Source organism: Calidris pugnax, unplaced genomic scaffold, assembly GCF_001431845.1.
Source record: "Calidris pugnax isolate Ruff unplaced genomic scaffold, ASM143184v1 scaffold16, whole genome shotgun sequence".
In the NCBI taxonomy this organism is placed as follows: domain Eukaryota; kingdom Metazoa; phylum Chordata; class Aves; order Charadriiformes; family Scolopacidae; genus Calidris; species Calidris pugnax.
The window spans coordinates 881,752-894,987 of NW_015090847.1; the positions used below are offsets into that span (position 1 = coordinate 881,752).

The window sequence follows — 13,236 nt, forward strand, 5'->3', positions numbered from 1 at the left end:
GGTCCATGAATTTAGAGCTTAGGTTTTAGAGCTTGATCGCAGCTGGAAGAAGGAGGCAGCCCGTCTTGTATGGAGAAAGGAGCCAATCTAGGAAATAAAGTGAGTTATGGAGCAGGAACAGGCACGTTTTACACTTTTTATTCAGTGTAGCGAGGGTTTGGTTTTGTTTTTAATGGTTTTGAAAAGGCAGCTTTTGCTTAAATGCAAATAAGATAAAAGGTTACTAATGATAGGAGAGGCACTGGTGAGCGTGTTGGAAGCTAACCTGATAAATGCACTGGAGGATGAGGATTTTGCTGCAAAATGCTGTGCCCTGTGGCTGTGATCCTGCAAAGTGCTGACAGCAGTGGTGGTGGTGGTGCTCCTGCGCTTAAAGTTAAGCATTTTCCCAAAATGCTTAGATGGATCAGAGCTGGAGTCCTTATCACCTTGCTAGGAGGGAATTTATAAGCAGCGAGTCAATAGTATTTATTCTTAGGCTTCACGACTAAACCACTAATGGAATAGAGGGAAATTACAGCTCCTGTGTGGAGGGAAGGAATCTGGCTCTGCTCTTAACCACAAAACGTTCCCCAGCTTTGAGAAGAACTTAATATCTTGATTTCAGAAGCCCTAGGAAAAAAACAAAAAAAGAAGAAAAGAACAGGTAATACAATTCTCTGTGGGTCTGTGCCCTGTAGGAAGATATTCCTTCATGTCTCTTCTCCTTGCTCTGGCAACCCTTCATCTCAGGTATGCCTTGGCCTTGGGTGCAAGCACCTGCTGGGGACAGCAGAAAGCCTTTTTCCTGTTGCCCAGGTAAACCACGATGCCCTGATGTCTCCCTCTCCCTCCCCAGGGTCAGGGTCAATGACAGCCCAATGGAAACTGTCTTTGCAGGACTCAGGGCTGATGCTGCTGTAAGTTCAAATGAGTGCACGCTCGGCCTGGCAATTGGAAAAAAGTTTCCTAAACAATAAATTATGGCCATGGCCAGTCTTGCTGGGAAAATGTTTTAATTATTTTTATTTTATTTTATTTTTAAATCAGTCTTTATCTTTACAAAGAGGATTTTGCACCATGGTGCCTGTGACTCTAGCTTTGGAGCCCCTGCAAAACACAAGTGCGTGCTTGCAAGGGTTGAGGTTTCCAGGGCAAAAAATTACCTTGATTGATGTGACAGAGCACGGTGCCCTTTGTAGCCTTCATTATATAGACAGTCCTTAAAATTCTCCTAGGCCCATGTGCCTGGTGAGGTGTTGATGTGTTTGTTGAGTGAACGAGCTGGAGGTAATCCTTCCCCTCCCTCGACACCGGCGCGCTCAGTGTTCTGCCATTGTCTGTGATAAGTCTTCTTGGAAATCAAAAAAGAAATGAAAATAACAGAGTAGGGAGGATCCTGTCCACAACTGAAGTGCCAGAACGCTTCTCATTTCTCCACATCCCAACAGTGGGCATTTCTGATGTGCTAATTAATTAGCCCACACTATCGGGAGACAAGCTACCGAAAAATTTTTCACGGAAAGGGTTCTCAGGCATTGGAATGGGCTGCCCAGGGAGGTGGTTGAGGCCCCATCCCTGGAGGTGTTCAAAAGACAGGTTGATGTGGTGCTGGGAGGTATGGTTTAGTGATGATGCTCCTTGTTTGTTGTGTGGGTGTCTATTTTTGTCAGTTAGGTTGACGGTTGGACAAGATGATCTTTAAGGTCCCTTCCAACCTAGAAGATTCTGTGATTCTGTGATTAATGCCCTTATTGTCATTTACAACTTTTAAGATTGCTGGGGTGGTTCCTATCACCTGCAATTTGCTGTTGTGGGACCCTGAGTTCGAGTCATGTGAATCTTCAGGCAGCTTTCACCATTTTAAGAGTCCGTGTCTCACATCCCTGATTGTCAGGAGCCGAAAGCTCCTGTCTGTACAGCTCCACAAACAGAAGGGAAATGGCAAGAATCCAATTTATTTTTTTGAGATCTTTTAAGAGTCTTGCCCGAGATGATGCAGTGCTTGGAGAGGTTGGTGATATATGATAGATTCCATTAAATATGCTGCCTCTGTCCTATATGGGGTGGTGCGCACGTGAGCAATGACCAAGAGGTCTTGCCCCAAAGTTTAGTGCCCAGATCCTGTGATGTCATGGAATCATAGAATCATCTAGGTTGGAAGGAGCCTTTAAGATCAACCTAACTCCAACCATCAACCTAACTCTGATTAAAAAAACCCAAAAGAAAACCATACAAAACCACCCCATCGCTAAACCATGTCTCTAAGCGTTATGTCAACCTGTCTTTTGAAGACCTCCAGGGATGGTGCCTTGATGATGTCTTTAGGTTTTGCTGGTAATCCTGTCTCAATTGCAACGTGTGATAGTTGTGTCATGGTGTAGCTTTGTTATGCTAAACTTTCTGGAAGTTACTTTTTAAGAGTCCGTGTCTCGCATCCCTGATTGTCAGGAGCCGAAAGCTCCTGTCTGTACAGCTCCACAAACAGAAGGGAAATGGCAAGAATCCAATTTATTTTTTTGAGATCTTTTAAGAGTCTTGCCCAAGATGATGCAGTGCTTGGAGAGGTTGGTGATATATGATAGATTCCATTAAATATGCTGCCTCTGTCCTATATGGGGTGGTGCGCACGTGAGCAATGACCAAGAGGTCTTGCCCCAAAGTTTAGTGCCCAGATCCTGTGATGTCATGGAATCATAGAATCATCTAGGTTGGAAGGAGCCTTTAAGATCAACCTAACTCCAACCATCAACCTAACTCTGATTAAAAAAACCCAAAAGAAAACCATACAAAACCACCCCATCGCTAAACCATGTCTCTAAGCGTTATGTCAACCTGTCTTTTGAAGACCTCCAGGGATGGTGCCTTGATGATGTCTTTAGGTTTTGCTGGTAATCCTGTCTCAATTGCAACGTGTGATAGTTGTGTCATGGTGTAGCTTTGTTATGCTAAACTTTCTGGAAGTTACTTGCACTTTTTTTGTGGTGAAGGCAGTGATTTTTGGAATTTGGAAATTTTTGGAAATTGGAAGAAAAAAGATTCAGATTAGGTGATAGTTGTGTCATGGTGTAGCTTTGTTATGCTAAACTTTCTGGAAGTTACTTGCACTTTTTTTGTGGTGAAGGCAGTGATTTTTGGAATTTGGAAATTTTTGGAAATTGGAAGAAAAAAGATTCAGATTAGATCTCAGAAATTTTTTTACTATGAGAGTGGTGAGACACTGGAAGAGGTTGCCCAGGGTGGTGCCTTGATGATGTCTTTAGGCTCTGCTGGTAATCCTGTCTCAATTGCAACGTGTGATAGTTGTGTCATGGTGTAGCTTTGTTATGCTAAACTTTCTGGAAGTTACTTGCACTTTTTTTGTGGTGAAAGCAGTGATTTTTGGAAACATTTGTGCAGTCAGCAACAGGGCATACAGGAAGGAGTTGCTGTGCCTGCCGTGGTTGCCTCCACAAAGGTCAGCGCTTCAGCGGGTCTCGGCAGAATTTTGCTAAGGCAAAATATTTTGTGAATGGCAAAGCTTGCGTTGGCTGCACCCCCTGACCTTCAAGGAGTAGGTGTTGAGCCCCACTTTCTTACAGTTAGCACCATATTTTGATTAAGAGGAAAAGGCTGCATACAAAGGCTGCATAAAGGCTATCCATTTTACTGTTTTCATAACTTATGCATCAATGATCACGAAACCACGGAGTTGTCAGGGTTGGAAGGGACCTTCTAGAGATCATCCAGTCCAACTCCCCTGCCAAAGCAGGGTTGCCCAGAGCACATCACTCAGGAATGAGCAGTAACCAGTCTTAATAAGAAAGTATATTTTACAGATACATTTTCGTAACACCAGCTAATGTGAGGAGGCTTTGAGTAGTGATTTTGATCTCTTGCTATTTGTTCTTTTAATACCATTTTATAGGAGTAGCTAAGCATCCATCAAAAGATTTGTGTCAGGAAGCGCTAGGTCCGTATGGGGGGATGAGCTGAGGTTAGCTAGTCGCTGTTAAATAGAAGATACTTGGTTTCCACTGATTTTTCTTTTTTTTTTTGCTGTTTCTCTCCTGCAACCTCCTCCAGGAGATGCCTTGAATTGGGTGAATTCAGGATGCAGACAGCCCTCCTTCCCCCGGGTTGTTCTAGGGGAGGGGAATTAACAGCAAGAACAGGGTATCGGGGCACCGTAAATCTCGACGCCTTAGACCCCACTGGTGCATTGCAGTCCCAGTCTCAAGCAGGCATATCTCTTGAGCTGTTACACAGATCAGAAGGAAGAGATTACCCATTATCCCTCTGCTAATGCAAATTGCATGCAGATTACTTCTCTTATCTCTCTAATGTGAGTACGAATTGAAGTGGGTTTTTTTCCTGTTTCGTATCTTCCAACCATGAGCACTTCTCTGTAGAAGGGCTGCTGGTAATCAAAAGAATTAGGTTAGTAGTGTCCACAAAACCATGGCATCCATCCTGCTCTCTTTGCCTTTAGCAGAGGTACTTTTCTGGTATCTTAGGTCCAAGGATTAGAAGTCTAGGGAGAAGTTGCCCAAGGAAAGCTTTGTCAAGGAAAGAACAGGCTCCCCAAGAGAATTAGGCAGCAATTTGGATTTCACCTTGCATGAACCCAAGCCTGTGTCCAGCTGGGAGGCAGTAAGGTCTGGGAGCACCATGCCTCTGTGACCAGGTTGGGCTTCAAGTCAGGTCCTGCTGTGGAGCTCAAGGAGCTGTGTTTAATCATTTAGGGACTGGGGTGGGAAGCACCTGAAAGATCTCCCCTTTCCATATGAGATAAATCTGGTTGCTTGGGTTAGGCCAGGCTGGGGTGGGAGCACCTGAAAGATCTCCCCTTTCCGTACGAGATAAATCTGGTTGCTTGGGTTAGGCCAGGGACTCGTGGTACAAAAATTGAGCTCTGCCTTCTGTCAGGGCCACTGAGTGCTTGAATTGGCTTCCTCTGTCTTAGAATCATAGAATTGTCTAGGTTGGAAGAGACCCTTGGGATCATTGAGTCCAACCATCTACCCTACTCTACAAAGTCCTCCCCTACACCATATCCCCCAACACCACATCTAAACGGCTCTTAAACACATCCAGGGATGGTGACTCCACCACCTCCCTGGGCAGCCTATTCCAATGCCCGACCACTCTTTCTGTGAAAAATTCTTTCCTAATGTTCAGTCTAAACCTCCCCTGTTGGAGCTTGAAGCCGTTCCCTCTCGTTCTGTCATTAATTACCTGTGAGAAGAGACCAGCACCAACCTCTCTACAGTGTCCTTTCAAGTAGTTGTAGAGTCTTGCCTGACCTCTTCTGTTTCAAGGCACACATCAAGGTGTCTCAGGTCTCAGAGGCGTTCAAAATGGAGTAGGTAATAGAGACTGTAAATTGGTCCAGGACCTGGCATTTACCTCAGCTGTTCATCTTGGGAGGCAGAAGATGTGAAGAAACACTATACATTCATTGCCAAGGAAGTTTGAAGATTGCGTTCTTGTCTTGATATTTGATGCATGAAAAGGACCAGCGTGAATTCCCCATCTACTCAAGAGATACCTTGAAAAGTCATTCAAAAGAGGATGCTGGCCGTATACAAACCATGTTTTAGGTTTGGGCTTCTAGTTGGCTAGGTGTTTGGATTTAATTTGGGGGCTAAATTGACCCCCTTACACTATTTAGGGCCTGTGCACCATTGAAATCCCGGATCTCAGGTAGAATTGAAATGGCATCTAATGCTACTTTGTCCAAGAACCTTTCCTTCCCTGGGCTGGGTTTTCAGAAGCACTTAGAAGCACCTGCAAGTTGGGGTCCAACCTGCTTGCCTAACTAGCCAGGCATGGTTTGCAACTACTTGTCCTCAAGGGACAAAGAGCTTTGAAACCCTTTATCAGGCAAACTGGGGTACGCTTTGGGGTATTAAAATCTGCAGTACAGAATTCAAGTGATGACTGAAATGCTAAGTTTTGGGCCTAGTACAGTATCTGCCGTAGAAGAACCCTTGGGGGAGCCGTTGGGTGTTGAGCTTTTCTAAAAGTGTATCGTATCTGTACGGAGTTGGAAAGACATAATATGGTAAAGTTTGGTTTGTGGGTTTGTTTTTTTTCTTCTCAAAACAGCCTTCCTGTTTTAACTCAAGTATTTATCTTGTTTAAAATGAATCTACGACTTGAAGCCACCTGCAGTTTCACATGGTGTGATGCAGTGAATAATGCAGGTCCAAACTGTGAAGGCACCAAAGGCCAAAAAAAAAAAAAAAATTGAATAATGTCATTAATTACAAACTGAGTGAAAAATTGCAGTGTGAAGTGGATTTTTTTGAAGTGGAGCCAGAATTACTTGTCTTGTGGTTACTCTTCTGATAGAGGTTTCATTTTCTTCAATTAATGCACTTATAAAGCCAGGTTTAATGATAGCGTAACTGTTTGGTTATGTGATGGCAGGTGAAGGTATCGATTTAATCACAAGCATGAATTGGACTTTTAATCTTCCTCCATAAATTCAGGCAGCAAAAAAAAAGTGGCATCATGTGGAGGGAAGAACCCCAAGGTGTATATAAGGTCTGAAGTGTTAGATCCCAAACATTTGCACTCACAGTTGAAGAAATGGCAAATATACAAAGAACATATGAAAATCCAGAGCATAGTTATCTCTAAAAGTTGATGTCTATATAGACATTGGGTTGCTCCAAGTGAGGATCTGTCCTGGCAGAAGTTAAAGCTGTATTGAAAGTTTTGGGCTGGTGGCTTTGTTTTTGCACCAGGGGTGAAGGGAGCTGGTATTTTGTTGTTGTTTTGATCAAAAGTGGAAAACTTGACTGGCTGTGCATCTGAGGGTGAGATGGGGAGCCATTAGCTGTTGTTTCTGCCAGAGTGAAAAATACCAGGGCAAAAGTAATTGGACTGGAGAGAGCATTAGATAGACCGTGACATGTAGGAACTACATTATTTGTTTTATCTCCGTGCAGCGATTGTTCACCTGATAACATTAGTTTCTCTTAAAATATAATTAACATTTTATTCCACTAAGCATCGTTGTGTGTTAGATATTAGTGGGACACAGCACAGTATGTTGTAAATACTGGCTTTGGTGCCTAGATGGCTAATTCAGTGCTAATGTCATTATCAAAGGTTGCAGAGGAAGAATGTCCTAAAAGGTCTATTCCTCCTGAAATCATCTCCTGGAGTTATTCAGATGTGATTAATGATGCATCTTCTGCAGCAACTTTATTTATTTGGTATGTCCCCTTCGTCTTCTTAAGAAATGTTAGGGGAAAAAAAAAAAGTAGAGTCAGTGTCCTTTGCTTTTATTTGCTTCCTGATTAATTTTGGTCTTGTAAAGCAACATGTGAACGATTCCTGGTGTACATCAACCCTTCGTAGTGTCAGGGCAGGGATTTGAACAAGCCTTCTGCCCACTTACCTAAGAAATGTGGGAGATTAGGGCTTTATGTATCTCGACTCTTACGTGAATTCATTTTTTTTCCATGTTGTACTCCAAATGGAGGTGCTCCTTGGCTTGACTTCTTTCTATTAAGAGGATGCTGCCCTTGCAGAAGCAGTGACCTTTGAAAAACAAGTCTCAAGTAATCCTTTTATTTTCCTGAGATCATATAGCACAGTATCCAGTTGCAGGCTTTTAAGATGGAATGATTGCAGGCTTTGTCCGCTTGCCTGGATTGGATTACATTTTGTTTGACAAAGAAAACTCTAAAATACTTATACCTTCCTTCCTTCAATTCAGAGCATCGCAATCTCCCTGCCTTGAGGACGCTGAGCGGTTGCCGTATCATCCCACCACCGCTGGGACTTATTGAATTTACTTAATTGGCCTTTATCTCTCCCAGTTACACTTTAACGCTTCTTTTGAAGGAGATTCAGAAAGGATAGAGTTACTCCTTTTCTAATTTACTTTGAGAGTTGAGTTACTCATTTCCTTATCTTCCCTCCGTTTCCCGGTAGAGCGGGGCGTTCTGCAGAGCCGCGATGGAACGGCAAGAGATTGAAGTCCGTGGAGCTGTGACGTAGCCAAGCTTTTTACACACAGCTTTTTGAAGAGGATGCTTTGTTTTTAAAACACTTGTGAGCCTCGGCCCTAGAAACACTTCAGGAAACCTCAATAAAGTGCATGAAAAGTCCATTATTTGGTCAGGCGATCTTGACAGTGAGAATCGCGTGGGTTTTGCCTTCCTGAGAGGTGTTCGATACCAGGGAGGGCAGAGGTCTTCTCTTGCTGCTCTCCTCAAGTTGGCTTTTGCTAATAGGACTTTAAAAAGTATTAATGCTGACTTTCTCCATCCTGCCAGACCTCTGCTGCCAGCTCTGCAAGCCTGGGGTGGGCATTGCAGGGATTTGGGGAAACTGGAGAGCAGTTGCAGAGACTTGGACAGGCTGGAGGGCTGGGCAAGGAAGAACCTCATGAGGTTCAACAGGGAAAAGTGTAGGGTCCTGCACCTGGGGAAGAAGAATGTCAGGCACCAATACAGGTTAGGGGTGGACCCGCTAGAGGCAACTACTGAAGAGAAAGATCTAGGGGTCCTGGTGGACAGTAAAATGACAATGAGTAAACAGTGTGCTCTTGCGGCCAGGAAGGCCAATGGTATCTTGGGTTGCATAGGGAAGAGTGTAGCCAGCAGGTCAAGGGAAGTCATTCTCCCCCTCTGCTCTGCACTGGTGAGGCCACAACTGGAGTACTGTGTCCAGTTCTGGGCTCCCCAGTTCAAGAGGGACAGGGAACTACTAGAAAGAGTCCAGCGAAGGGCAACAAAGATGATTCAAGGATTGGAGCATCTCCCTGATGAGGAGAGACTGAGAGAGCTGGGACTCTTTAGTCTGGAGAAGAGAAGGCTGAGGGGAGACCTTATCAACGCCTACAAGTATCTCAAGGGAGGGTTGAAGGAGGAGGGAGCCAGACTCTTTTCAGTGGTTCCCAGTGAGAGGACGAGGGGCAACGGGCACAAGTTGGAACATAAGAGGTTCCACTCAAATATGAGGAGAAACTTCTTCACGGTGAGGGTGACAGAGCCCTGGAACAGGCTGCCCAGGGAGGGTGTGGAGTCCCCTTCTTTGGAGATTTTCAAGACCCGCCTGGATGCTCCTGAGTAACATGCTCTGACAAGCTCTAGGCAATCCTGCTTCAGCAGGGGAGTTGGACTAGATGATCTCTATGGTCCCTTCCAACTCTAGAAATTCAGTGAAATTCAGTGAAACTGAGTAGTTTGGTGTCCCCATCCCATTTGCAGAGATGCAACTGAGTAGTTTGGTGTCCCCATCCCATTTGCTCGTGATAAGAAGTGATCAGTGATGTCTGTTTAACCAGGGTTGTAGAATCACCTCTTATTTGGTACCACCACCCCCCAGTGAGACTTCTTTTCTGATGTCCCTGGAAACCGTGTAGCTCCTTTTGCATCAGAAGGGATCTGACCACACACACACGTGTGTGGACCACGTGTCTCACATGCACAATCCCTAACTTGCCGTGCACAAAACATATTTAGGCATTAATTAGTGGGAAGTCCTACAGCAGATCAGCAGTTTGAGTCCAGGCTGTTATTCACCTTCACATAGCCCAAAAAACATTGAGGAGGACATCAGCTGAGGGGAAGGTGACTTCAGTCCAGGGATAATTGTCTGGAGCTCTTCCCTTAATCTTTCTGGGTGAAGATCAGAAATTGGCAACATTAATTTCTTTGTAGTCTTTATTTTACTTAATGGGTTGGGTTATTTTAGTATTATGATGATTAGCTGGTCCTGCATATAGGAGAAGCCTAGAAGTGTGTTTTTTTGTTTTCTAATGGTTCCGAATACATTTTGGAAGATGAAAAGTGGTCGTTTGTTACTGTTTTTTGCATTCAGTTCCCCCTGTGGCCACTGAGGTCTTTGCCATGGGTCACCCCAGCCCCCCTGTAATCCTTGCTGAGAGCTGGCCCATCTGGAGGGTGAGTTGAAGGCCCCATGGCCGGGTGTGAGCTGTCTTTCCCTCTGGAGAAGCTGCTCTTGGCCCTGTAAATTAGAGGCTACGAACTCTCCCATCCTCTTTCCTTTTCAGTCGGTGTCATCTCCTAATCTCTGGCATGAAATAAATGCCTGGGGTTTGAAGGTTGCATCGCCCGGAGCAACTTTTGCTAGGGCAGGGCTGGCAACAACCACAAGTTGAAAAGCCTCTGCAAGATACCAGGCTGAAAATAAAGGATGGAGCCTGTTTGTGATGCACGTGTGTGCTGCCACAGGCAGATAACCTTTCAGGGCTGCATCTTAAAACAGTCAGCTTTCATGCTGTGGTTCCCCCAAGCTACACCGTGCCTGAACTTCCAAACTGGGATTGCCATTAAAATCTTTACAGTTGCCATTTGCAAGGAATTAGCATCACTGTGACACCCCGGTGATATTTCCAGAGAGCATATTATAAAGGTTGGCATGGCCTCGCTACCCTGTTCCTTGCTTCTGGAAAGAGGGGGGCCAAAAGATGACGCTTTAATTACTGTACGAGGTAAAAGATAAATAGTTACGGAGCCTGTGTAATCTAAAGTCTTCTGAAAAATACATATTTTCAAAGTAGCTGGAAAAAAAGCAATATGTAGTCGTATCTGCTGATCTGCAGCAGATATGGATCGCTGTGTGTTTGAGGATGGATTGAAGAGTTTGACTTCGCCGGGAGCGGACCGTCTTACTAACCATGGGTTTTGTCTCTTCTTTTTTTTTTTTTTTTTTTCTCCTGTCTTGCAGCACCTTCTCCAGTGAGTAGTGTGAAAAAAGGGAAGATCACTAAAAATAGCATCTCCCTTTCCTGGCAGGAGCCAGATCGACCCAACGGCATCATCCTGGAATACGAAATCAAATATTTTGAAAAGGTGTGACAGACTGATTGCTGAGCATCTCAAGTACCTTCTCTTTACTGTCCTCTTCTTTCAATTATAATTATTTGAGTCATGGAAGGGAATGGAGTGATTTTATGCATAAATCAATGTCAGATTGATTTTGCAGTAAATGATTAGGAAGACTTGAAATGAGGGTGTTGTTTTCCATTAGTGTGCCACTTCTCTTGAACAAATACATTAAATCTGCGTGTCAGATTCCTCTCTGGCCTTATCACATTAAGATAGAGCCTGCTCATTTGATAAAAATAGGAGAGGTTGGGGATTGAGCGTCTGTCTCCTCCCAGAAACATCAGACTATCCCTTGCCTTTGGTATTTCTATGTTTTGCATCCACAGTGCAAGGAGAGGAGAAGGCTTTTGGGGAGAGATTGTACCTCCTCTGTCATGAAGAAGGGCATCCTGGCTTAAAAGCTTGCCTGCCTTTTCCAGCTCTTGCTCTCAGTCTGATGGAAAGCACTCTCTTCCTACAAAACTCGCCTCTCCTAGTCTTCATTCCAAATGGTGACTTGTTCTCTTCCTGCAAAATTAATGTGGTTTAAATGAAAATGATAACAAATGCACTTAGTAGCATCTTTTGAGTGATGAAGCCTTAGATCTTTGGAAAGAAAGATTCCAAGAAAAGATTCCAAAGATCAAGTTTGGAAGAGTCTATGTGAAAACAAGAGGAAATGAATGAAATTGAGTCATGATTCACTCTTTTGGGGAGTTGAATTTTTACTTTAAGGAAGATCTTCCATGGAAGGGACCTGCTTAAGCAGCCCATGCAGACAGTGGAAAGAGTTTCAGAAATCTTCAGCATTAGGATAAAATCAACGTTATTTTTGCAGATGAGTGAGCATGGGTAAGGCCACAGAATGTGTGAGTAGCTTATGTGGGGCTGAGGTTTCCAAAAAGATTAAAGCACGAAGGAATCAGGAAAGGCTATTGCTGGAAATAATCCATTACTGATTCTTTTATTAACTTGGCACAACCGTTGTGGCGCGTTGCATCCTTACCTGAGAAGCTTAGTTTCCAGAAACCTGATAATCAGAAAATAATTAAAGCTAAAAAAAATTCTCTATATTTGTTGGTTTTACTTTGTTTTCCAACAAATTGAGGGGAGGAGGGGCTTAAAACCTTGTATTTGTGGTCCAGAACTAGTCTCAAATAGCTTCAGTAAACAGTTCTTTAAGTGCAGGCCCTTCCTGGGAAGGCGGCTACAGCCGGTCGGAGTTTATGCTGTCTTGATTTATTTCTTCCAGACTGGTAGCAGAGCTCAGTGTTTTCTGTAAATGTTTAAATGTTTGCAGAGGCCAGCAGTGTATGGAAAACCTAATTGGGCTGACATACAAGCAGAGATGTGACCTAATATTCACTTACGGCTTCTTAACCAGCCATTGAGTTAAATTTGGGATGTCGGCCTTCATCCTTCTTGTTTGCTGCTGCTGGCATTTATATTCTCTCAGTTTTCAGCCCTTTATAAGGGTAAATTTGCAGTGTTCGTTTCCAAGGGATGAGAGTGACCTATATGAACTGTTTTGAAAAATGGAGTTTTGTCAGATCGCATTCCTTTAGGAGAAATCGCTCCTTAAGAAGAAAAAAAAAAAGGCATATATATATATATATATATACACACACACACATACACAGTCTTGTGGAGCTACAGGCTTCAGTGAGAAAATCTGTAATTGTGTAGCTACAGGCTTCAGTGAGAAAATCTGTAATCCTACATTTGGAGATTCCCAGGGCTTTATCCAGGCACATTGCTATCTGCAAGAAAGTTGCCCATTAAACTTAAATCAGTTCAGATCCTAAGAGTTACGCAGAAATCTTGGTAGGGGATTACTAAGAACTCTTGTTTACCTCGTAATAATTTGGATTTGAGAGGATATGGTGAATAAAAAGCAGTTTTCAAATTTGTAGACCTTAATTTATGAGCTCTTGTCTAGATTATGTGTTCCAGTAAATAATTCTAAGAGTAATTACCAAGCATTTGAGTGAAATTTTAATCAAAGAACTCAAACTCTTTCACATTAGAAACTGATGTAAATGAAGATTTATTTCAGCACGTTTTCTTCCAAGTTCATTGCTTCAGAAGAACAATGCAAAATTAGGTATTTTCCTGGAGTTTTGGTTTATTATCCCCTTCCCAAGGTCTGGCTCGTGTTTCTAGAAATGCTAGCATAAAGTTGTGTGATGTATAATGCACTGTTCTCTTTTAAGCCTAATTACATTACTGGGAAGTCATTTTGGTATAAATTAAAATCCCTTTCTAAGGTGATGGGACTCTTTTCCTCTTCCCCACACCTTGGGATCGATTGTTGTAGGACGTACCTTTCCATTGGCTGAGGGACTTGGGTCTTTTTAGTCTGGAGAAGAGAAGGCTGAGGGGGGATCTGATCAATGCTTAGAAATACTTCAAGGGAGGGTGT

The 13,236-nt window shown here is 43.4% G+C and overlaps 1 protein-coding gene across 9 annotated transcripts in view; it reads left to right on the forward strand.

Moving 5' to 3' along the window:
* EPHA5 (EPH receptor A5) overlaps positions 1 to 13,236 on the forward strand; it is a 253,611-nt gene that overhangs the window by 175,058 nt on the left and 65,317 nt on the right. For all 9 annotated transcript variants that reach the window (XM_014943100.1, XM_014943107.1, XM_014943103.1 and 6 more), the window contains one exon: positions 10,675 to 10,799. In XM_014943100.1, coding sequence (XP_014798586.1) covers positions 10,675 to 10,799 — 125 coding nt within the window. The remainder of the gene's footprint in view (positions 1 to 10,674; positions 10,800 to 13,236) is intronic.